This window comes from Prinia subflava, chromosome 10 (assembly GCF_021018805.1).
Source record: "Prinia subflava isolate CZ2003 ecotype Zambia chromosome 10, Cam_Psub_1.2, whole genome shotgun sequence".
NCBI lineage: Eukaryota > Metazoa > Chordata > Aves > Passeriformes > Cisticolidae > Prinia > Prinia subflava.
The window spans coordinates 9,195,315-9,216,483 of NC_086256.1; the positions used below are offsets into that span (position 1 = coordinate 9,195,315).

The 21,169-nt window shown below is 40.3% G+C and overlaps 2 protein-coding genes across 2 annotated transcripts in view; both read left to right on the forward strand.

The window, feature by feature from the left end:
- The window catches only part of PRDX1 (peroxiredoxin 1), an 80,964-nt gene that overhangs the window by 10,280 nt on the left and 49,515 nt on the right, over positions 1–21,169 (forward strand). The gene's annotated exons all lie outside the window — the stretch shown is intronic.
- The window catches only part of GPBP1L1 (GC-rich promoter binding protein 1 like 1), a 32,208-nt gene that overhangs the window by 9,798 nt on the left and 1,241 nt on the right, over positions 1–21,169 (forward strand). The window contains exons 2-11 of the mRNA XM_063407179.1: positions 4,757–5,640; positions 6,341–6,455; positions 6,746–6,875; positions 7,247–7,530; positions 10,234–10,306; positions 11,424–11,617; positions 15,524–15,664; positions 19,052–19,210; positions 19,951–20,075; positions 20,939–21,041. Of these exons, the coding sequence (XP_063263249.1) occupies positions 6,396–6,455; positions 6,746–6,875; positions 7,247–7,530; positions 10,234–10,306; positions 11,424–11,617; positions 15,524–15,664; positions 19,052–19,210; positions 19,951–20,075; positions 20,939–21,041 (1,269 nt within the window). The 5' untranslated portion in view covers positions 4,757–5,640; positions 6,341–6,395. The remainder of the gene's footprint in view (positions 1–4,756; positions 5,641–6,340; positions 6,456–6,745; positions 6,876–7,246; positions 7,531–10,233; positions 10,307–11,423; positions 11,618–15,523; positions 15,665–19,051; positions 19,211–19,950; positions 20,076–20,938; positions 21,042–21,169) is intronic.

Sequence of the window (21,169 nt, forward strand, 5' to 3'; positions counted from 1 at the left end):
GAAAGTGGTCTGTTTTGAATGTTTGGGCATATCTGCTTGATTAAATAACTTTAAAAGAGCTTCACAGAAAGAAAACTGATGAGGGAAGTAAATTCTGTTCTGCCTTCTGCATCCATTAAATTGTTCACTAATGCTTCTGAATGCTTTTGCAACCCAGCAGACATCTGATCTTTAGGAATATTACTGAAATCCCCATTGACTTGGTTGGTAAGAAAAACAAATCTTTACTTCTTTAAAGTAAACATGTTTTATTTAGAATAATAGATAGAAATGCAGTGAACTGAAATTGTGGCAGGGATAGACAGGTGTTGTCCTTATGACCTTTTACAGCTGCTATTAACTGGATTGATAAACGTGTAATGAAGGGTAAAAGTTTACTTTTATGCTGGTTTTCTGCTAGAGGCTCCATGTCTTTGTGATTTGCTGCTGCAGGAAAGGAGAAGCTGAATTAGAGGCTGCAGTTAATAGGATTCTTAGTAGTGAGCAATGCTGAAGGGACCTGGGGACATTTGCAGGGTACAGTGAAGCAGAAAAAGCACCCAGTGAAATGTGTCCATTTCAGAAATGTGCGCTGCAGTACGTAATGTGGACTGAGGCTGGAAGCCCTAGTTCCAGGTATTCCCAGAGGGGTGGGAACAGCACATCACGGCACAGCAGGCAGTGGAACTCAGGGGAGACTGCGTCCCCTTGTATTTTTACACCCTTGTAGGCCAAGGCAGGAGATGGAAGAGGAAGTATAGGAAAAATGCACTGCTGCTAAGGCTCCTCTGTTCTGTTTTCTTAGGACTTCTGAAGTATCTTGATCCATTTCCAGTGAAAAATTTTATAGCTCAGTGGCTCTGATTATATTTAGCTTGTCTCTCTAGGCTCGTGTTTTGCTCAATGTGGATCTTTACTACTGAACACCTCCTTCATTCCCACTGTCAGGTATATCTGAAAAGCTCAGCTTGTGAGTCAAAGCTTAAAAACTCTGGTTTAGAGATTGTCTCTGATCAAGTGTGTGTTAGGAGTAGAAAGGAGAATAAGCAGAAGGCTGAAAACAACCAGGCAACTCCATTCAAATGTGGTACAGCAAGAACTTTATGGAAGGGGTATTGGAGAATGGGGGCTTGTCTCTGACTGCAGATATTTCTTACTGTGGGCTGTGTCTCTTTAAATTGAATGTGCTTGTATGTTCCTTCTGTTTTCATGCCAGTTTTTAATATTTGTTTAGAGAAATACCTATAAAATCCTGTATATAAAAGAGCACCTGACAATTTTGTTTGACTCAGTGATAAATACCACTTCTACTTGCATGTAAAATGACACGGTGAAGGATATTTAGTTGTGAAACTTAAGCACTTACCAAGAGAAAAAAGTACTTTTGGAACAACAAAAACTTAAGAAAATAGGTTGCTATGAAGTAACAGTTAAGACATTTTTAATGTTATATGTAAAAAATGATAATATAAATTGTTACCAGTTCTGATTAACCTTTAAAAATAAGTGGAACTCAGGTGCTAAAACAGAGTTTCATTTTCTTTTTCCTACTTGGATTACTTGCCAAAGACGTCTTCATTTTGATGGGTGAAATATTTTGGGGCAGTTGATAGACAACCTTTTTTTTTCTACCCCAAAGCTCATTAATGCAGATTTCTGAAAGGAGGTATGCCTTTAGAGAACATTTCATTTAGTGTTATTACTATTATTTTTTCTTTTTCTGATTCATATTACCAGAAATAATTCACATTTTAATTAATTTAAAAGGAAAGCGAGAATTAATTAGATTTGCATTGACAAGCACTTTTGTTTGCTTTTTTCTGGAACTGGGAGTGGCTACTGATGATCTTTGTCCTTGTGCTTTCCAGAGTGAAGCAGAGACCAGTTCCACTGAACTGCAGATGCAGTGTTAGAAGAACTGAGCAGTTGTCAAAGGTCATTTCAGTTCTGTAATAGGGAGAAAATAACTGTGTTAGATATAAGGAATGCACAGTTTTGCCACTGTAAAAATGGGCCATGCTTCTAACTCTTGAACATTGGATGCCATTTTGGTGGTGTTGTACCTAAAGAATACAGTAAAGACTAATAAGGATGATTAAAGGTATTCAGAAGGCTTCCCTGGATACACTTGGTTTGGAACAGGCATGACTTATTGAGTCCATGTATCTTGGGTAAAATCCTGAGTATCGTGAAAAACTGAATAGAATGTGGCTGGGCACTTCAGTAGCACAAGAACATACCCAGTTGAATTGAGGCTGGTATTTTTTAATAGCTACAAGTTGACTTCTCTGTAAAGCATAGGTAAACTGTGCCCATGCTCATTTGGGAGGCAAAAATGTATAAATGTGTTTGAAAACAAAGCAGCTGAAGAGATTTGCATAGAACTCTGACTGGCATTAAATTGTAATACAGACTCTGGGTTAAAAGTCTTGAGAAAGTATTCTGGGTGTCCTGATGCTATTTGTTCTTGGTCTTGCACTTTTTTTTTCTTGAGACTTGATTATAGGTTGCTGTCAGAGAGGGTAATGGAGAGACTTTGGGTCTTGCCCGCTAGGATTTTGTGATGTTGCTGTCAGTGCTGTGGTGGGTTATGGAAGTGGTCTTGGGTAGGTTGCAGATGAACTGTTGGACTCAGAAGTGTGTGTGAGGAGGGGGCACGTGGGCTAATCCTGGAGACCAAAGGGTTTCAGTGCTACTATAATTTACAGCATTTCATCTAACAAGGTTTTTGCTTTAGCAAAAAGTATTGCATTTAAATGTGGCATCTGTTGTTCTTTTTGTGCTGGAATGTGCCCAGGAAGGCGATGACTGAAGAGTTGTTTATGTCCCTACTGAATTTTGGAGTCAGGTCTAGGTGTTGTCCTGGACGGTCTACATGCATGTTAGGCACTGCTTAAGGAACTGCCCTTGTCACTCATACTAACAGCGATATCAGAACAGCAGCTTAGGAGACCCAAATCTCTGCAAGATTATCTATAAATTGGTAGTTGGGGTTTTACAAAATGTTTCACCTTTGTTTTGATTGTGCTGAAATAAAAAGGGAAGACTCACAGCAACACAAACTGTTGATACACTTTTCCCATGCCTTTTCCAAAGGTATTGGAAACCTTTTTGGTAAATGGAACCTAGGTACTATACTTCAGTGGTGTTTTTATTTTTATTTTGTACTCAACCTTGTTCTTACTTGAAAACTGCAGTTCTGTGGTGTTCATTTATTTAGATACCTTAAATCCAGAGAACAGCTCTCTGTGGGCTTTCTTTAGGTCCATTTTTCACATTGCTGTGAACCATTCTCAAGCTTCATTAAGTCAACTTCTTAAATTTTTAACTTCTGTCAATAGCTTGACATAGCTTAATTGCTATACAGTTTGTTCTGAAAAGCATATTTATTCAGAAGGTAATGAATCTTGTTTAAATATAGTCAACTGTCTTGACTTTGCCCCTGTTATATCTTCGACTTACTGCTCAAGCATTTGGTAGTAGGCTCAGAAGGTCACATCTGAAGGAGTTCTGTACCTGTGCACAGTTCAGCAGGATGGGTAATCTGTTCTGTCTGCAGCAGATGTTCCATTATGTCCATTATGCACACTTGAAAATTGCCCTTTAATATTAAAAAAAATGGTTTTATAGATTAGCACTTCAGTTGTTTGCAATGTGTGGCGCTCAATAGATGGTAGCACAGGGTAGGGTGCTCAGAAAGTTCCCAGGTCAATACTCTGTGTGGCCATGGCCACTCTGGTTTTCCCTCATCCTGACTGATAGTTCATATGCATGTGAGGCTGCTTGTTCTTACTTTGTCTGCAGAGATGTGATTGTGGCTCAGAGCTTAGGTGCACAAGTGTTTCCATCTTTCCACACTCCTTTGTACAACAGTAACATCTAGTTCTAGAAAGAATAAAAAATTACATAAAAATGAAGGGGTTTATTAAAGGGGCAATCCAGAAGATATAAGGTGGTGACTATTTTGCTGTTCCCCTGTGTGTGTTTGAGCCTTGATCAAAATCACCTTTAAAACTTTTTAAAAATCCACGTACTTAAGTAAAGAGTGACATAACATACACAATGAAAACCAAAACTGATCAAAGAATGGAACCATATCCAAACAAAGAAAACAAACTCTATTAAGACAAATATAAAAGCATAATAACGCACACTTAAAGACATCCTGCAAAACAGCTGATGGCATCAAAACAGTAATAAAACTCAGCTTTTTCAGGATCACTAACTATTCTTGTTAGGTAGGATGGTTCAAGAAAAAAAGTGGTCATAGCAGAATAATTCAGGTTTTGGGGGTGATGGTGGTGTTTTCCATGGAGACATTAATGGAATACCATTTGTACTACTGTCATGACCCTCTTGAGGGGGGAGTCTGACTGTGCTGGAACAGGGGAGGAGTGACATGGGCATGTAGAAATGAGGCATTTGGAATGACCAGGCCTATCTGCAGCCCAGAGTCTCGTTATTTTAGCAGCAAGTTTTAAAACTGCTATGAAGTGTGAAATCACTTTCACCAGCTACATACAGTTTCTCCAGTCTTCCCTTTATTCTGATTGTTTTGTTGCCCTAAATCTAGGAAGTGATCATTTAAAAGTAAAAATGCCCTTTTCAGGGACTCTTTTAGAATTTGATTATTTCAGGTTTTGTTTTGATCAGAGATCAAGTAGCTTTTGGCACTTGCACTGTAGTTGCTCAATTTCCCTTTCTGTTCTTCTCTTTAGTCATACTTTGTCATGTTTATGCCACTGGTATTGATGGAGTTGTGTTTGGTTTTTTACAGTGACGACAGTTCCTGTCTCACCTCTTTGATGGAAGAGGACTATGACCCAGAAGTGAACTCTTCACTGTAGAACGAGAAGCTCTTGTGGATTAATTGTGTCCCTTTAAAAGCAGCACCCAGTCTACAAAAAATAGAGTAGAAGAGATTATTTTTGGACCTGGCTTTTTTTGTTCATGTGACCTATGTTTCAGCATGTAAATGGTGAAAAACAGGGAGAACATTTGTGCCTGCTTCTGAGCTTTATATCAAGTAGTGCTTAGCTCTGTGGAGCATTAGCTAAGTTACGTGAAGACTAGAGTATATCCTAACATTCATTTTTTAAAATATTTTACTCTTTTTTAGCAGATGTATGTGATAAAAATGAAATTTATATTTTAAGAGCACTTGGGCAGATGCTTCTTGTTTAGATCTCAGCATTTAGGGCAAACGTTTTTATGTAATATCTTTTTTTGCAGAGTGTTTAGGTTGATCTGCTGCAGATCATGAACTGTCCAGCAGCCTTGAGTGTATCTGTTCAGTATTAACCATGATGTTGCTCTGAATGTTGTCATGCAGACTTGACAAACTTTTTTGTAATGTAAAGGCTGATTTCTGTCCTACCACGACCAGAGGAAATTTAATGAGGTGAACGTGGGCGTGGCTTTTTTAAATATAAAATACCTTCTTAGGTATCTTTTTTTTGTAGTGAGAGTGCAAAGAGAGGGTAAAATGAGCAGCTGAGGGGGTGAAGGGCACAGTTGGCACGAAGTGCGGCCTCTCGTGCTCTGCTTCAAGACGCACTATTGCCTCAAGGCTGGCCTTCCAGAATTCTGGAGGAGGAAGGAACCCAGAGGCCACTGAAGCACACAAACTGAGGACATTGGACTGCAGAGGCCAAACTCAGGGTAAGTGATCATGTGTATTTACTAATTTGCTTATGTTATGTTGACTTGTTTCTAGATAACTTAAAGTTGAAAAATAAAGCAAAGTGGTGAATTGGAGAACCTTCCACAAAAAAGGTGGAATTCAGTTATACAGAGCAAAAGTGAAATGTTCATCTTTTTGAGCAGTAAAAAATTGTGTGTGTTGGAAAACTGTGTTGTGTTGGAAAGAACATAGGGATGGAGGAGCTGGCATATGGTTGTCTTTTAGGCCTCTGATCTGCTTTGAATGTCTCTTAGCATCACCAGTTGGTCATATTTATTTTACAGCCTCTAGAATAAAACATGCAGTGATCACCCCTTTGCAGACCGTGAGACTATGAGCAGTGAAGGACTGTACCCCAAATTCTGTCATGTATTGATTATTGCATTGCCTTGTATGTCTTTTCTCTGCCATTGGTTCTGTTTTCCTTCCCTCCCATGCCCATTCTGTCATGAACCTCGTGGGTGTGTTAATTGTAAACAGGAAGTAACGGGAGTGTTGAAGTTCTTACCTGTTTCAGTCAGAGGAAAAAAGCCAGTGGGAGAAAAAAAATGTTCAAGTGTAATACAAAAAAACTTCAGTACTTTTCCCCTCCTATTTGTATAGGCCAAACTTAGAGAGATAAATTGTATTATTATTTAGTTTGGATAAGATTACAGGGAATGTTCTTTTCATTTACAGAGCCTGGCCATGAGGTTTGATGCCTCATTTTATTGAAGGGAGACACTGGACCTAAATGGCGCAGCATGACTTTGTTCCTGCCTGGCTTAACTTCTCAACGCCACAGTCAACCAAGGTAACAGTAACACAGGTCAGCTCCTTTTGCAGCTCTGACCACGGGTAGGATCAGTGTATTGGGTTCTCCGTGGTTCTGTGTGAGACAGGCGGATTTGTGAGCTGTTCTGATCAGATCCAGGCTCCTTGACGTTGCTGGCTAATCAGTGCAGTTATGGAGCCATATTGAAAACCCATACAAGAATGTGGGGCTTGATGGTTTTTTCAATTTGCTAAATGTCACTGCTGGGCTGGCAGGCCCCTGGAGAGTCCAAATGTGTGCTTCATTACATGACTTTTTACTTTCTGCAGTCCCCTGCAGCCACCTTTGAGAAACATGGAGAGCATCTTCCACGGGGAGAGGGCCGCTTTGGCGTGAGCCGCAGGAGACACAACTCTTCCGATGGATTTTTCAATAATGGGCCCCTCCGAACTGCGGGAGGTGAGTAAGAAGGATCAGAATGCAGCCTGAGAGCAAATATTTGGAAATATTCTACAGAATGAAGAGTTCAGCAGTATAGAAACATTTTTCCAAACTGTACCTTTTCAAAATTTTCAAAACATCCTGTGAGGAAGTTGTACTAGTCTCTTCTCCTGTGCAATGTGCTCAGGCCTTAAGAGGTTTTCATAGTAGCTGTATGTGCATTGTGTAGCTTGATTTATTTTCTGATATAATCACACAGTACTTAGTAAGTTTAGCTCAGCAGTTACTTAGTGAACATTGGCTGAACAGTGAGAAAAGCAACCTGATATTTCCAGTGTTCTGCATACTTTGTTGATTTTTTATTTGCATCCTTATCTCCTTTCGTTTAGACTGCTGGCATCAGCCATCCCTTCTCCGCCATGATTCTGTAGATTCTGGTGTTTCTAAAGGAGCTCATGTTGGGCTTTCTGGCAGTCAGCCTGGCTGGCATGGTCCCTCACGGGGCCATGATGGTGGGAGCCAGCGTGGAGGAGGAGGAACTGGAGGTCACCGCCACTGGAATGGCAACTTCCATTCTCGGAAAAGTTCCGCCTTTCAAGAAAAGCTGCCTGTTGAATCCAGGGAAGAGAAGAAGGAAGATAAAGAGCATTTGCAGTTTGAGGAGGAAGACTTTGTAAGTGTGTAGCTTTTCACTAGAAGTGGAAGGTGTGAGAAGTGGCTTTTCAGATCTTGCTTGTCTTAGCATTGATAGGTGGTGAGGCTCTAGAGTTGTATTCCATTCAATTTTTGAAACACAACAAATTTAACAAAATTATTCCAGCACTGATAGGATGCTGATTGGTACCCAGAGCCCTCAGGACTTGAAGACCTCATAGATTATGGGGTTTGGCTCATATGTTTTGCCAAATATTTACTGTGAACTGAAGGCATTGTAGCATTCGAGCCAGGTCTTCAGTGAAACCTGTAAGGTGACAGGAAGAGTAGTTTTATGGACTTTGTGGCTTTGCTTACAAAGCCTTTTTTTTTTGCTCCTAGAAAGACATCTGTTCAGCTTATCTTCAGTCTGCCTGCTTCAGTCGTCCTGTCTCCTTCTCTCTAATACATGTTAGTGTTTGTGATAACCTTCCCAGGCTTGTTCATGACACACTCAGACCCTTTTAACCATCTGCCTTGAATCTTCTGGAGCAGTATTATCAGAGATATTTTCCTCTCCCTCTCTGTTAATCTGTGGATCTGGGTTTCTTGAGCCAATTCTTCTATCAACATCTCCAGTTTACCAACTTTCTTCTTATTCAGCACTTTGATTCATGTGGTATTATCAGTATGACAGTCTCTTACATCCTGGCTCTATTTTTACTGGATTATCTTTAGTTTTTCAAACTTTATCAAACAGTATTTGGACTTATGGCTTTCATCCTTACCGTGTTACTTCTTTAATGCTAATGCTTTGAGAGATGTGCACCTTTTCTGTTTTCTCTTTTCAATCTAATTCTATTTCTCCTGACCCCTGAAGAGTGTTATATTATCATACCATTTGTTTTTCTTTCTGCATCTGTTTCTTACTGTCTCTGGGCTCTTCTTGACCAGTGTAATGAGGGAGTATCCTCTGTAACGTTCTGGTACCTCTGTCCCTTCCCCTAATGCAATTCCTCTGCCTTCATCTTCAGTGCTAAAACCTTTGCTGCCTCCTGTAATGAGGGGTTCTGGTGATACTGTGTGAACCTGTGTGTATCACCATCATGAGGTTTTTGCTGTTTTATTCAGCATTTTTCTCTGGAAGGCTGTTCACAGCTGAAATTGTTGCAGCAGTTTGATGGCTTCTGCTCATGAATTTACCAGTCAGAGTGAAATACATGAATACCCACAGCTGCTTCATGCCAAAATCCAGAGCCTACACTTAAATTGCCACAGGAGGCAGTTTGATTTGAGCTGCTGGGGGTTTTTCAGTGAAGGGCCTGGGAAGTGATTGCATGCTGTTGTTCAGCTGCTTGGAGCAGGAGCCTGCATCACAGAGTGGTTAACAGCTGGAGAGTGAGGATAAAGCTTGTGTGTGGATTTCTATTACCTGATTTCTCAAGAATACTGTAATTCAGGCTTTCTATAAGCCTGTTTTTTTGGCTGTCAGAAGTCTGTCGAAATCTAGAAGTATTGCAATGATTGTAACTGTGCAATCTCTTGTTGTCTATCTTGGTCTAAATCTTTCTTCCACATACTTCATTCTCCTTCAGTGCCTTGATGAGTGCCTTCCCCAGCTACATGGCTGTTTCTTCTCTAATTACTTCCCTCATTTTTAACATGATAATACAACACACACACTGACTAGCAGCAAGCTTTGTTTAGTAACTCCTGTACTGTCTTTGTCGTAGCAGTGGAACTGATGTATGCTGTGGTTAACTGTGTAGCTGTCGGGCCTGCATGGCTGACAACACTTAGTTCCTGAAAGGTCTGAAAGCAGTCAAAGTGTGAGCACCCCTGCTATAAAACTGACCTGTAGCTAAAAATTGAAGCACTTAGACAGGGGAGTTTCTGAAGACTGAGGCAGGAATTAATGCTGTGGTGTGACATTTTTTCCTTACTCTTATAGAACATAAATACCAACTATTTCAGATGCTCACTATTAAGAGAGTTATGCTGTCACCACAGTAACTGACATAGGAGGAATTCACTAAAAAGAGGAAAAAGATGGCTGTATTTTGAACTGAGATTATTTGGGACAGGGGAAGAGGAATAGCTACACTTGTCATTGAATGCTTAGATTTTCTTCACTCTGCCTTGAGCTTGGACATGCCTAATTGTTCTACCTAGTTGAATTCTGAAACTGAATCCCATGTAAGTCTGCAGAGAGCACTGAGTCTGCATGTACTCTTGTCCTAAAAAGTGGATTCTGAGGTTTGATACAAGTTTAAATGTAGCTTTTTTTTTTGTGAGTAAATATATTCCTTTACATTATGAATCTAGTATTGGGATTTTTTAAATTTGCTCATGCATAATTATTGTATTAAAATATTTATGAAATGAGGATAGATTCTTCATATATTGATGATGTGGATTCTATTTTATTTCTTGAGCTGCTGATCAAATATCTATTTTTGTAATACATGTACTGGTTGGTAGAATCTACTTAATTATAGTAGAAGACTAGAGGAGTTATCCTGAACCCTCTGGTAGTTCCAATGGAAATACATCAGAAACCAGGGAGAAGGCAAAGTTGATTTTTAGATGTCTTGTGGCAAAGCACCCCCTTTCACTTCAGCTGCTGTTCAGAGAAATCCACCCATACTCTGGATTCCTGGAAACAAAATGTTAATATTGATTTTTTTGTTGTTGTTGTTATATATGATAAAACAATATATTGATTTACATTGTCTTTTTACAGCCATCTTTGAATCCAGAAGCTGGAAGACAAAACAACCAGAACAAACCTTTAGGGACACCTTCTGGAGTATGGGGTAGGTAAAGGTCACTGCACAGAATGCTGATGATGGAGCAGAAAGTTGTAACCAGTGTTTAAATGCTGGGTTTTTCACTCAAAAATATTTTAAAGGTTTAAGACGGTTTGCTGCTTTCTGTCCTTTGTTGTTTTCCTCCCACAGTCTTCCCTAATCTCTTGGCCTTCTTGTTTATTTAAAACTGTGCTTTTCTTGTCATAAAAAAACAGCCAGTGGCAGTAATGTCACTGTTCTGTTTTTGCTTCCTGTCATGCTGCAGTTACAATTTCACACAGACATCACTTGAAGGGCAGAGCAGATTGGAGTGAACTAGACATTAGTTCCTGACTTGGGATCTTCACAGTGGAAATACAGCAAAGCTGTCATAGTTCTGTGGTTTGAGTTTAGCTGATTTTTTTAAACTCAGAGCAGCCTGGCTTTTGATCCTGAAGTACTTTGTGCCTTTAAAAAAAAGTGAAACCAGATACCAGTTCTAGAAGTTAAACACAGATTTTTAATATCTAGTTGGGTTAGATACTGTAAATAGTACAGATGCAAAAGAAATTCAGAAACATTTCTTGCAATACTGTTGGGTTGTATTCTTTTTGCATGTTTGTCAGGTAGCTGTTGTTCTGCTCAAAGCCTAATGACAATATTTATGGGACTCTTATCTATTTATACTATTAGTATTTTTTAAATTGTTGTGCTCCTGGAAATGTGCTTATTTGGCCTAAGAAACATTAATTGTGCTTGTTTGTAAAAGCAGTGTGTCTTTTTGAGTTATAAGTTATGTAAATATTTTTGCTATGTTAGTGAACTAACAAAGCTGATGCACCGTTGCTCAAAAAAATGCTCATACCTGTTCTGATTTCTGTAGAATGGTGCAAGGCTGTTAACTGATGTCACTGTAGGTTTTTTCTTTCAGCATCAATGGAGCTGTTGTGTTTAAATTAGAAAAGATTGTGTTTAGATATCCACATCCAGTATCTTCCTTCAGAGCTGAAATGAAAGAGCAGCTGATGGTCTCAGAATCAGATGTGCCATGTCTTAGATGGAGAGGGAGGAACTGGAGCAGTGTACTGAAGCTGTTCTGAAACTGAACATCTGTATTTCACAATCTCTTGTTTTGTTTTTACAGAAAACCCCCCTAGTGCCAAGCAACCTACCAAGATGCTGGTCATCAAAAAGGTTTCAAAAGAGGATCCTTCTGCCGCCTTCTCAGCTGCATTTACATCACCTGTTTCTCACCTGGCAAATGGCAACAAAGCCACCACCATTGTCCCAAGTGTCTACAAAAATCTGGTTCCTAAACCTGCAGCTCCTCCTTCCAAGGTACAGGGGGTTCCAACCAGATCAGTGAACTGCAGATCAAAGGAATCAATGCCCCAACAAGTAGCAGGAGTTGGAATCCAGTATTTTCTGGGCAGTGGCTTTTAAAGTAGAGGTCTATTTACTACTGAAGTTGTTGTTCTCTGTTAAAATGCCTTTTGGGTTTGTCTGTAGGGAGAACAAACCTCTGACTACACTGCAGTCTATTTGAATGGGTGTGTCCTCATGCATTAGACAAATCCTTATCTTAGTAAGACAAAGTGAGCACTGCTGGAGAGTTGGAATGTGTGCTGCTATGTGCTTGAACTGCTCACATGACTACCTTGAAAAATCTTTATTGGGTTACAATACTTTGATGTGTCCAGAACAATTGAGGCCAAGATCAGATTAGATTGTAACATCCTGCAATTCAGGTGTAATTTAGTTGAGGCTTAAAGACAATCTGGAAAAGCCATGGGGTTTGTGCTATAGTTCTTTTATTGAAGGAAATACAGTTGTGCTAAAAAAAAACCAAGTAATTTTTCCCCCTAGTTCTAGGCTTAATCTTGCCCATTTTTCTGGAGAACCGATATGTATGGATGCCTTAGAAATTTTGAAGAATTGATAGTGAAAGTATTTAAAAAACTAAAAATAAAAAGTTAGCCAGGTTATTCTTTAAAGGGATGTCCAAATACTTTGAGTTCTAAAATTTATTCATTACTAATGCTGGCTGCAATATCCCAAAAGAGTCTTTCTTATGATTACAGTAGATAATTCTTACACACTTTTTATCAAAAGATAAAAGCAAAATAAGAGACTCACAGCTTCTTTTTGTAAGAAAGCAAGTTTAGAGCTTCTTTCCCTTTTGCAAATTTTTGTTAAGTCAGGTTAAATTCTGCCAGTGACAGAAAAAAATTTAGTGGTTAAAATGATTATCGAATAATCTTGTCTGAACACTTAATTTGACAGCTGATCTACTTCTTGGTAAGATGAGATAAATTTGCCCATTAGAAAGGTTATTTATAAGGAGCTTTTCATTACACACACAGTTTTCAGTCTGTATGTGTTCTTGTTTAGAGTAGGTAAACAAAATGCAAATTCTAATGGGTAGGAAGCCTTCTGTGGCTTTTATTTTTGCTTTTACAGCTTGATTGATACATGTGTAGATATAGTCTGACCTGGATTTAGTCTGGATGTTTTGTGTCGTCTTTGAAACAAAATGTCAGAGATACAGTTTCTGACCAGACTGTTAGATTGTCTCTGGCTTCAAAGTAAACAGAATTTTAGTGAACCACAGTGCATACAGCTTGTCTGTGTTAGTGGCTGTTGTATGCAAAGATCATTTCTGAGGTGTAAAAGTTAATGCTGTACCAATGTAGAGACTGAGAAATGAAAATGTGCTTCTGAAAGTTATGGGAATGTGTGTTGTTACTGCTGGTCATGATATACCCATTGCTTGACAATGTAGAATTTGGGCATAAAAATCTGTTTAGCTAATGTAGCAGCTTTAGAAACAGCTCCAACAAGTGCCCCAGTAATTGCACAGCAGGTTGCTCCTTGCAGCTTGCCATGTAATAACTGTTGCATTTGTTGTAGCTGCTTCTGAAGCCCATGGACAGAGGTATCTCATTAATTCAGTCAAGGAGAGCTGCTCATGAAGCTTTTCCTAACCAGGTTCTGAAATTAGACTATGTAGGTTTTGATTCTTCAGATAAAAAGAATACATTATTTAGTGCTCATAGCTGGAATAAAACTGACTGTGATCTGAAGGTTCAGCATCCATCCAAACTTGTGGTAGGGCTTTTTCTTTAGCTTGCTTTACGTGTTACATAGTTCATTTGCATTCCAGATTGTTTATCTGTATTTAAATCAGAGATTATGGCAATACGTAGTGCCTAAATTCCTTTTAATTAAGTTTTTACTTCACTGAATCTAGTAGGCCTGGATTACACCTGGATTTGTACCTGAAATATTGCAGAATTGATAACAAAGGAAATGTTCTTTGGCTAGTGGAAAAGATGTTAATTTTTGATATGTAGCTCAAGAGATGGTCACATCATGCAGGCTATAAATATGTACTTGGTGAGTTAGCTGCTAATTTCTAAGTGTTTATGCACTGACGTGGTGCTGTGATTACTGGGGCAGTGTGATATTCTTCGGTGATGGGGATTGCTGTGGGAAGAATTATCTGCTGATGTCATCAGCAGTGCTTTGTTAATGAATGGTGACCATTAGCAAAACCAAAAGCTGGGGTAGCAGCATATCCTTAGCCAGAAAAGCTGCGTGCATTGATGCCTCTTTAAAGTCACAACCTTCAAGCAGCTGTAGTAGGATGCATTAGCCTGAAGGCTCTAGAAAGTTATCCAGGAATTGCAGTGCATAAAGATGTAGAGGAGTCAAAACATTCCTTTCTACAAAGTCAGCAGTATTGGAAAGCTGTCACAGGAAAGCCAAATGAAAAATGGTTTTGTTAAGTTGTACCAAATAGTTCAGAAAGGAAGAGAACTGGTGGCAGTGAAACAAGAGCATTCTTCCTGGCTAATGGAGATGGCCGATAGTTTACAGTCAGGCAATGCATGAAGGTCACACTCAGGCACCCAGGGAAAGCAGTAGGGGTCTGTCTTTGGATCTGTCGGAGCTGCCCCTTTGTGGGAGCCTGGAGAACAGCACTGGGCAGCTGAGAGCTGGGAATGGAACAATGCAGCCCTGGAGCTGTGGAGAGGAACTTCTTGTCAGAGTCATACTGCACCCTAGTTTTAGTACAGGCAATAAATATTGTGCAGATCACACATATATTCCTGAGGTTTGAAAGGGGATGTTTTTAATGTGTGCTGTGAATGCCATAGAATCTATTTGATAGTGTGAGATGCTCATTCTTAAGTTAGAGTGCAAGACTAAAGCTGGTGGCCTCCCCATGCAATGTATTTTTTAAAAAATTCATAGAAGAGCCCAGTGGACAGTGACAACATACTGAAATAGTGCCTCTGTTCTCATTGCTGCCAGATTGCAAGATCTGTTACATCTCAGATTTAACTGAATCCCATTTGTGCATGAATTATTTTACTGGTGACTTGAAGCTGGATTCAGAAGTCCAGTGGGTCAAAGGAACCTGGATGTTTTCATGTTTTGACAGTGTCTTGCTAGTGCTGCTTGGTACAAGTTTCTTCTTAGGATTGTTTTTGTAAAGACTCTCACTTCACTGTGTTTGTCCCTGACTGATAAGAGAGCTTCAACAACAGCATTCCAAGTAACAAAAATTTATCTTGAAGTCTTTGCTCTTCAGCCAAATGGCCAGTGTGCTCAAAGGGATACTGCAGAGAGTATCCAGGGCAAAACAGCAAGTGATCCTGCACTGTAATAAACTGGCTGCTTTTGCTTCTTTTTCTTGTTTTTGTTGCTAAATTGGTGCAATGATGGACACTTTCAGAGCCCTAGGAAATAAGTAATTTTCATTCTCACTCTAAACAAAACTATTGCATGATGATCATCTTCCTCATATAGGGAAACTTCATGTCAAGTGATTGGAAGCCTTTCTTTGTGGTGTGCAGTGTTCCCCTAAGAAATGTCAGTTTAATTGGGATTTTTTTTATTTCCCATCTGTGGGTAGCTGTAAGATGGATTGCATTACACAGTGGTGATTCCAGTTACTGAAGGGCAGTGCTGGATTTTCTCTGTGAGCTTCTCATGGTGTTTTACTGAAGGGTGGTGGTGCCCATGAACCAGAATTTTGTGTGATTTGGGGAAAACAGAAGATGCCAGGGGAAAATGATGGGTGTTGAAATAAATCTGTTGAGACTGTTCTCAGAGAGGGAAGAAGAAAATCCATACAACAGCCAACATAATGTTGCTTATTTATTTCAGTACTTGCAAGCAACCCCTTCTCATGCCTTACCATTTACTGCCCTGTATTTTGTGTTCTCTTCAATACAGCCAAGCCCATGGAAAGCCAACAGAAGCGAACATAAACCAGGCTCACTGTCCTCCACCCGTGACTCTGCCTTTACCAGTCCAGTGTCTGTAACCAAACCAGCGGTACTGGCAAGTGGCTCAGTCCTCACCTCTCCCAAAGAGGTAAGGAGGGGTTTAGGGATAGGGTGGGAGACTGGGATGTGATAGTGGGAGCACTGTCACCTACTGCAGCATAAACAGAATAATGCCCTCTCTGCATGTGGTACCTACCTTTGCACCCTTGAGGGATGACTCACTTGTACATTCTTAGCACATTCTGCCACATCAACAATACACTAAAAGAAATAAAAGATGGGGTTTATCTGGCTGTAAAGCCATTGGTGTTTGTTCAACTGTATTAGAATTTCCTTCCAGTAAAAAAAAAAAGTACTAATGCTTTAAATGGTGTTGTGTAACAAGACATGCGTCAGCTTGGTGGTATGGGAGTGCAGATACCAAGAACTGATGTGAATAGGTAGGCAGATTGATTCCCATGATGTTTTTCAGTATAGGAAAGGAGGGGGAAGGAAGGTGATCTGCCTAATTTCCTTTCTCTAGAACAACAGCACGAGCACTCAGTTCTGAGAGGATTGGAGGAGTTTAACATGTGTACATATGACTTTTCAGCTACAGTATGTTTTTAATTTTGATGATGGAAGGAGGTAATCTGTTGAGATGAAAACTTGCTTGGCCCTAGTTTAGAGGGAAGTATAGAGAAAACCTTGAAATATAAATCTCATAATATTTCAGGAATAACTGTGACAGACGACAAGAAAAAAATAACAAAAATAGAACAGACTGATAAATTCCTGGCCAATGCAGCTGCTCTTTACAGGTTCGATTTGATGATCTTGGAAGTCTTTTCCAACCTTAATGATTTTGTGATTCTGTAAAGGATGATTCAGAGCATCTGAAATTAGCTTGTTTCAACTGTAGAATTGGGAGATTTTTCTAGTTGTGCCCTTGTCTTGTTCTGTTATGGACATCACTTCTAAAATAAGGCCTTGTCATCTTTATGATTCTCTGCTTTGCAGACTTGACTTTGCAGCAGCCTGCACATTTTGCCTTAGCCACAGCTGAGTGTAAAACCAGTCATTAAAGGCAATAGTTAATAAACAGGCACCTGTTACTTTGAGAAACAGATCTTATACTCTGTTCCTTTCCCTTACCTTGCTTTTCTCTCTCGTTGGACTGTCAGCAGCACAGTTCTTTGTACTGCTGACAGTCTTCCTTTTGTGTAATGCACAGCACAGTATAGACAGCATAAATATGTAAAATTAAACAGCTTTCACCTCAGCAGACAGGAGAAAGGCAATCACTTTGTATCATACAGGAGTAATGCCCCCAAGAAGGTCCTCTGTGAAACTCCAGTCAGAGAAAATGTTTAAAACACAGGTCTGTGGCCAGCAGATAGGACTGGAATCCTGGTTCTCCAGGACTGCTACTCATAGTCTCTGGCTTTTTGTTTCTGAACAGGGGCTAATGCGCTTCTTGCAGAAGTGGTAAAAATAACACCTTTATTCATAAGAGGCCACAGTGTGTTGAAAACCAAAAGGGTGCCAACTAGCACTGGCCCTGTCCACAGAAGCCAGTCTAAGACAACCAAGCTACAATACAGCCTGAGTTCTTAAAATGAATTCAGGATTACTTTCCTGTAAGAGTAGTCATCCATGTTACACAGACAGACATGAGAACAAATCTGAGGTGATGCATAGTGTTCTCATTCATAAAAACCCAAACACCCAAAAAAAAGGCAACACCAAAAGACAGAGATGCCTTCATGTTTCAGTCAAAGGGCTAAGCTTATTTTAGAAGAGATGCCAGTTTACTACATTAGTGCTAAAGAAGAATGTTTTGTAAAACATAATCCTTCTACAGAAAGTTATGCATAAAACCAGAACTGAGGTGAAATTAATTCCTTTTCAGAAATCTGCTGTTTCTAAACGTAAGATGTAACTGTCTTCCCCTGATGTGTAGAAATTAAGTTTTAGTACCTCAGTAGTTTATTAGAGATCAAAACAGCCACTAGCAAAGGGTTCAAGATGAGATTTTCAGATTACGAGAAGACATCTAATTTTAGTCTCCTTTGTTCATTGTTGCCTTCTGTCACTGCAGTCAAACTAATAGTTACATTGAGAGCTTAATTTCACTCTTGTGTCAGCTTTTTATCCTGATAGCTGCAGTCACTCGTTAAGTCTGCTACAACTGCTGATTTGTTTCTTACTGTGTTGAATTAGGCAAAATCTGAAAGATCTGCCTGAGAAATTATTTCCAGGCTGCACTCACTTCCTTGCAAGCATTATTTCACACCAGTGTTTCACGTGTAACAGCCATTAGAAATATAAGCTGCAGTTGCTGCCTTGTTTTTGGTCTAGTTCCCTTGATCTTTGCTCAGAGCACTGAGTGTGATAAAAATTTTTGGCACAGGAGATTCATTTTGAAGAGCCTGAATTTGCAACCTTCACCCGCAGCTTAAAAAAGTGTGTGGGGAGAAAAACACTACAAACCTCAGGAAATTTGACTGGTTTAATACTGTTTTTTTTAAAGAATCAAAGCATGTACATGAAGAAAAAGAGTAGTTTTGCATGCAAGATTCTGGTGCCAGTTATCCATAATAATGATTAATTCCTCATTGTTTTAGAGTAGTCAGACATGAACTCCAGCAGGAGATTAAGATACTGGGAACTTTCCCATAACATGTTCTTAGATTCCTTTTGTGTGCTCAGTCAAAACACGGAACAGATAAAATTGAAAGCTCACCTTGGTTAGCAGTGCTCCTGTTGCAGAGTCATGGCCAGGTACATGCCAAACCAGTGGGCCTGGTTCACAGACTCCAGATTATTAAAAAGTTACACATTGTGGAAGGGCACAGGAGGGTTCCTTGTGTTCATGCATTGAGGTGAGCAGATTTCCCACAGGCTCCAGGGCTGCCCGTGTCTGGCTCCTCACTGAACCATCTGGGCTGAGTGTACAGAGCCAGCAGTTGGCAGCGCTCTCTCCAGGGGAGGATTCCAAGGCTCTGGCTGCCTGTTCCACACCTGGTTGTGGTTAGTTAAGGATGTGACCACTCCCTGAAAGGAGATTACCTCCCCATAGCTTAATTTCAGGGTGGTGTCTGTCAGGATAACTTAAAATGCAAATTTGAACTGAATCTGATTTGCTAATTTTTGTAGGGCAGGGATCGTGCATGAAGTTTTTTTCCCTAATACTCCTTTGTAGGCATCAGCTTGAGAGAGTTACATTACAAAGAAACAAAATAAACATGTTTGTGGTCATGTGAATTGATTCTTAGGGGAAGAAAATTAATTTGGTTTATAATAATAGATGGGAGAAGTGAATGTGCAACACTCAGTATTTTGATGGGAATTTGACATTAGGCTGGAGGTTTTTGAGGTGTTAAGAGCCACCCAAGGAACTGATGAGTGTCTGAAAGGTGTAAGCACAACCTCTGAAGAGGCCTCAGGTTGGCAGCAGTGCAGTTTGATTTGTGTGTTCTCCCTCCCTGTGCAGAGTCCTTCCAGCACCACCCCTCCCATCGAGATCTGCTCCTCGCGCCTGACGAAGCTGATGCGCCGGACCACTGACAAAAAGAGCGAATTCCTGAAGGCGCTGAAGGACGATAGAAATGGGGAGATAACAGAAAACAGGGAATGTGACAAGCTGGATGATGTAAGTGCACTGTCCTTGCTGTGTATATGATCATTATTATGGAAGGAGTTGGGGCTGAAAAAGCCCTGAGCAGTGTATGTAATTGAGGCTCTGGAAGAGGAAGGAAATGACTCCCACTGCTCTGGCACACATGCCAGTGGAAATAGTGCACAGCAGTGATGGAGGGAGATGTGTAGCACAATGAAATGCAAGTGGATAAGAATAAATGAGGTGGAAGGGAAGGTCACAGATGTTGAAGGTAGTCTAGATTTTTTGCAATGATTCTCTGAGGAGAGGAACAGTATCATACTTCAACATCTTAAGTTGCTTTCCAACTCTCCTGTCAAACTGCATTCACAGAATAGTAGAATTTCGTGCTTGTGAAAGGTGCAGGAATGTGGCTCAAGCCTCAGAGGCTCAGGCCAGACCCCCAAATGCGTAGATCTGTGCTTTAACATGTATGTAAAGTGTGTCCTTAGGAGCATTTAATTATCATCATTTTCTTGCTGTCACTCTGGGCTGCTGGTGGTGGCTTTGCAATGCCAGCATTCGCTCCCTTGGCACAGCAGCACAGGCCACCAAACATCCTTTGTCCTGTGTTGTCCTGTCACAGCCAGGTACACGTTGCTGCAGCTTCTGTAAAAAACACTGGCTCAAGGTGAAAGGCTTGGCTGGACTTTCAAAGGCAGAAGCTTGAACTTGAAACTGTGCTGTTGGCACGGTCTGTGCAAGCAGACTTTGATGGTTTTATTTTTCTTTAGATGGAGAGCAACAGCACACCAGAACCAAAGGAAAACTGGGAAGAGAACTGCCATCAGAATGGCCTTTCTCTCCCTTTGCCGGAGGAGGGGGAAAACCTCTCCCATTCATTGGAAGCAGAACACAGGTGAGTAAATGACAGAATGATGTCTGGAGTAAAGGAGGGTGAATCCTTGGGCTGGGTGAGGAAAAGGAAACAGTTTTGAAGAAAACGCAATTTTTAGGAAGGAGCAGTACCTGTGTGTGTGGAGAAGGAGGTGTGTGGCCTTTGTGACCAGTGCTGGGCTGGGTGGGGTCTTACTGGTAGTGAAACAAGACACCAATGACAGGTGAGCCAGGGTTTTACCAAGGTCTGTAATTAAATTCCAGTGTTTCTTTAATGCCATATCCCCATTTGTTAATGCTGCCTAGAGATATTTATCTGCCCACACTGGGAGTCAGCATGGGCCAAGGGTGATTCTGGTTAATTTGCAAGCAGATGTCCTAAATGTAATGGTTTGAAGACACACACCACACTTTGTTTGCACTTAGTGCAGCACTCCAGTGCTGCTTTACATGCTGTAAAAGTGGAGGAGAGTTAAGAAAATATTTGCTTGGTATCTCAGGCTGTATCTCACATCCATGAATAAGCAGTGTGAGTATCTGGTATAAGCAGATAGTAAGGTTTAGGAGATTCTGAGCTGTGATATTGGTTGGGTTGCCTCATGTCCTCCTTCAGTGTCCTTGAGTTAGAATTTCAAATCTCTGCCTTCCAGCAGGCTGGTTATGTACCCATTGTACAGGGCTGCTGATGGTTAAATATTTGTAAAAGACATTGAAAAATGGTAGGTAAACAAAGGATTGTTGAAGTGGTCTGTGATAGAGAAGATTCCCTGGTGAATTTGGATTGATTTACTACAAACCCTTATTTTTCATGGACAAAGTGTTCCTTCCTTTGCCATTGTTGCCTTGCTTTAGTTCCCATGCCCTTTTTATTTTCTCCACAATCAGGTTATTGAAAGAAATGGGATGGCAGGAATATCCTGAAAACGATGAAAACTACCTTCCCCTCACAGAGGATGAGCTCAAAGAGTTCCAGATTAAATCAGAGCAGGTATGTTTGCAGCTCTTGCTGCTTGTGACTGCTCTTCTCCCTCTCCTTTTGCAAGGGCTTGTTCTTAAGGGTGTTCAAGACGAGACTGTCGTAGACTGGATGATTCTGCATTATCCGTGTGTGTATAC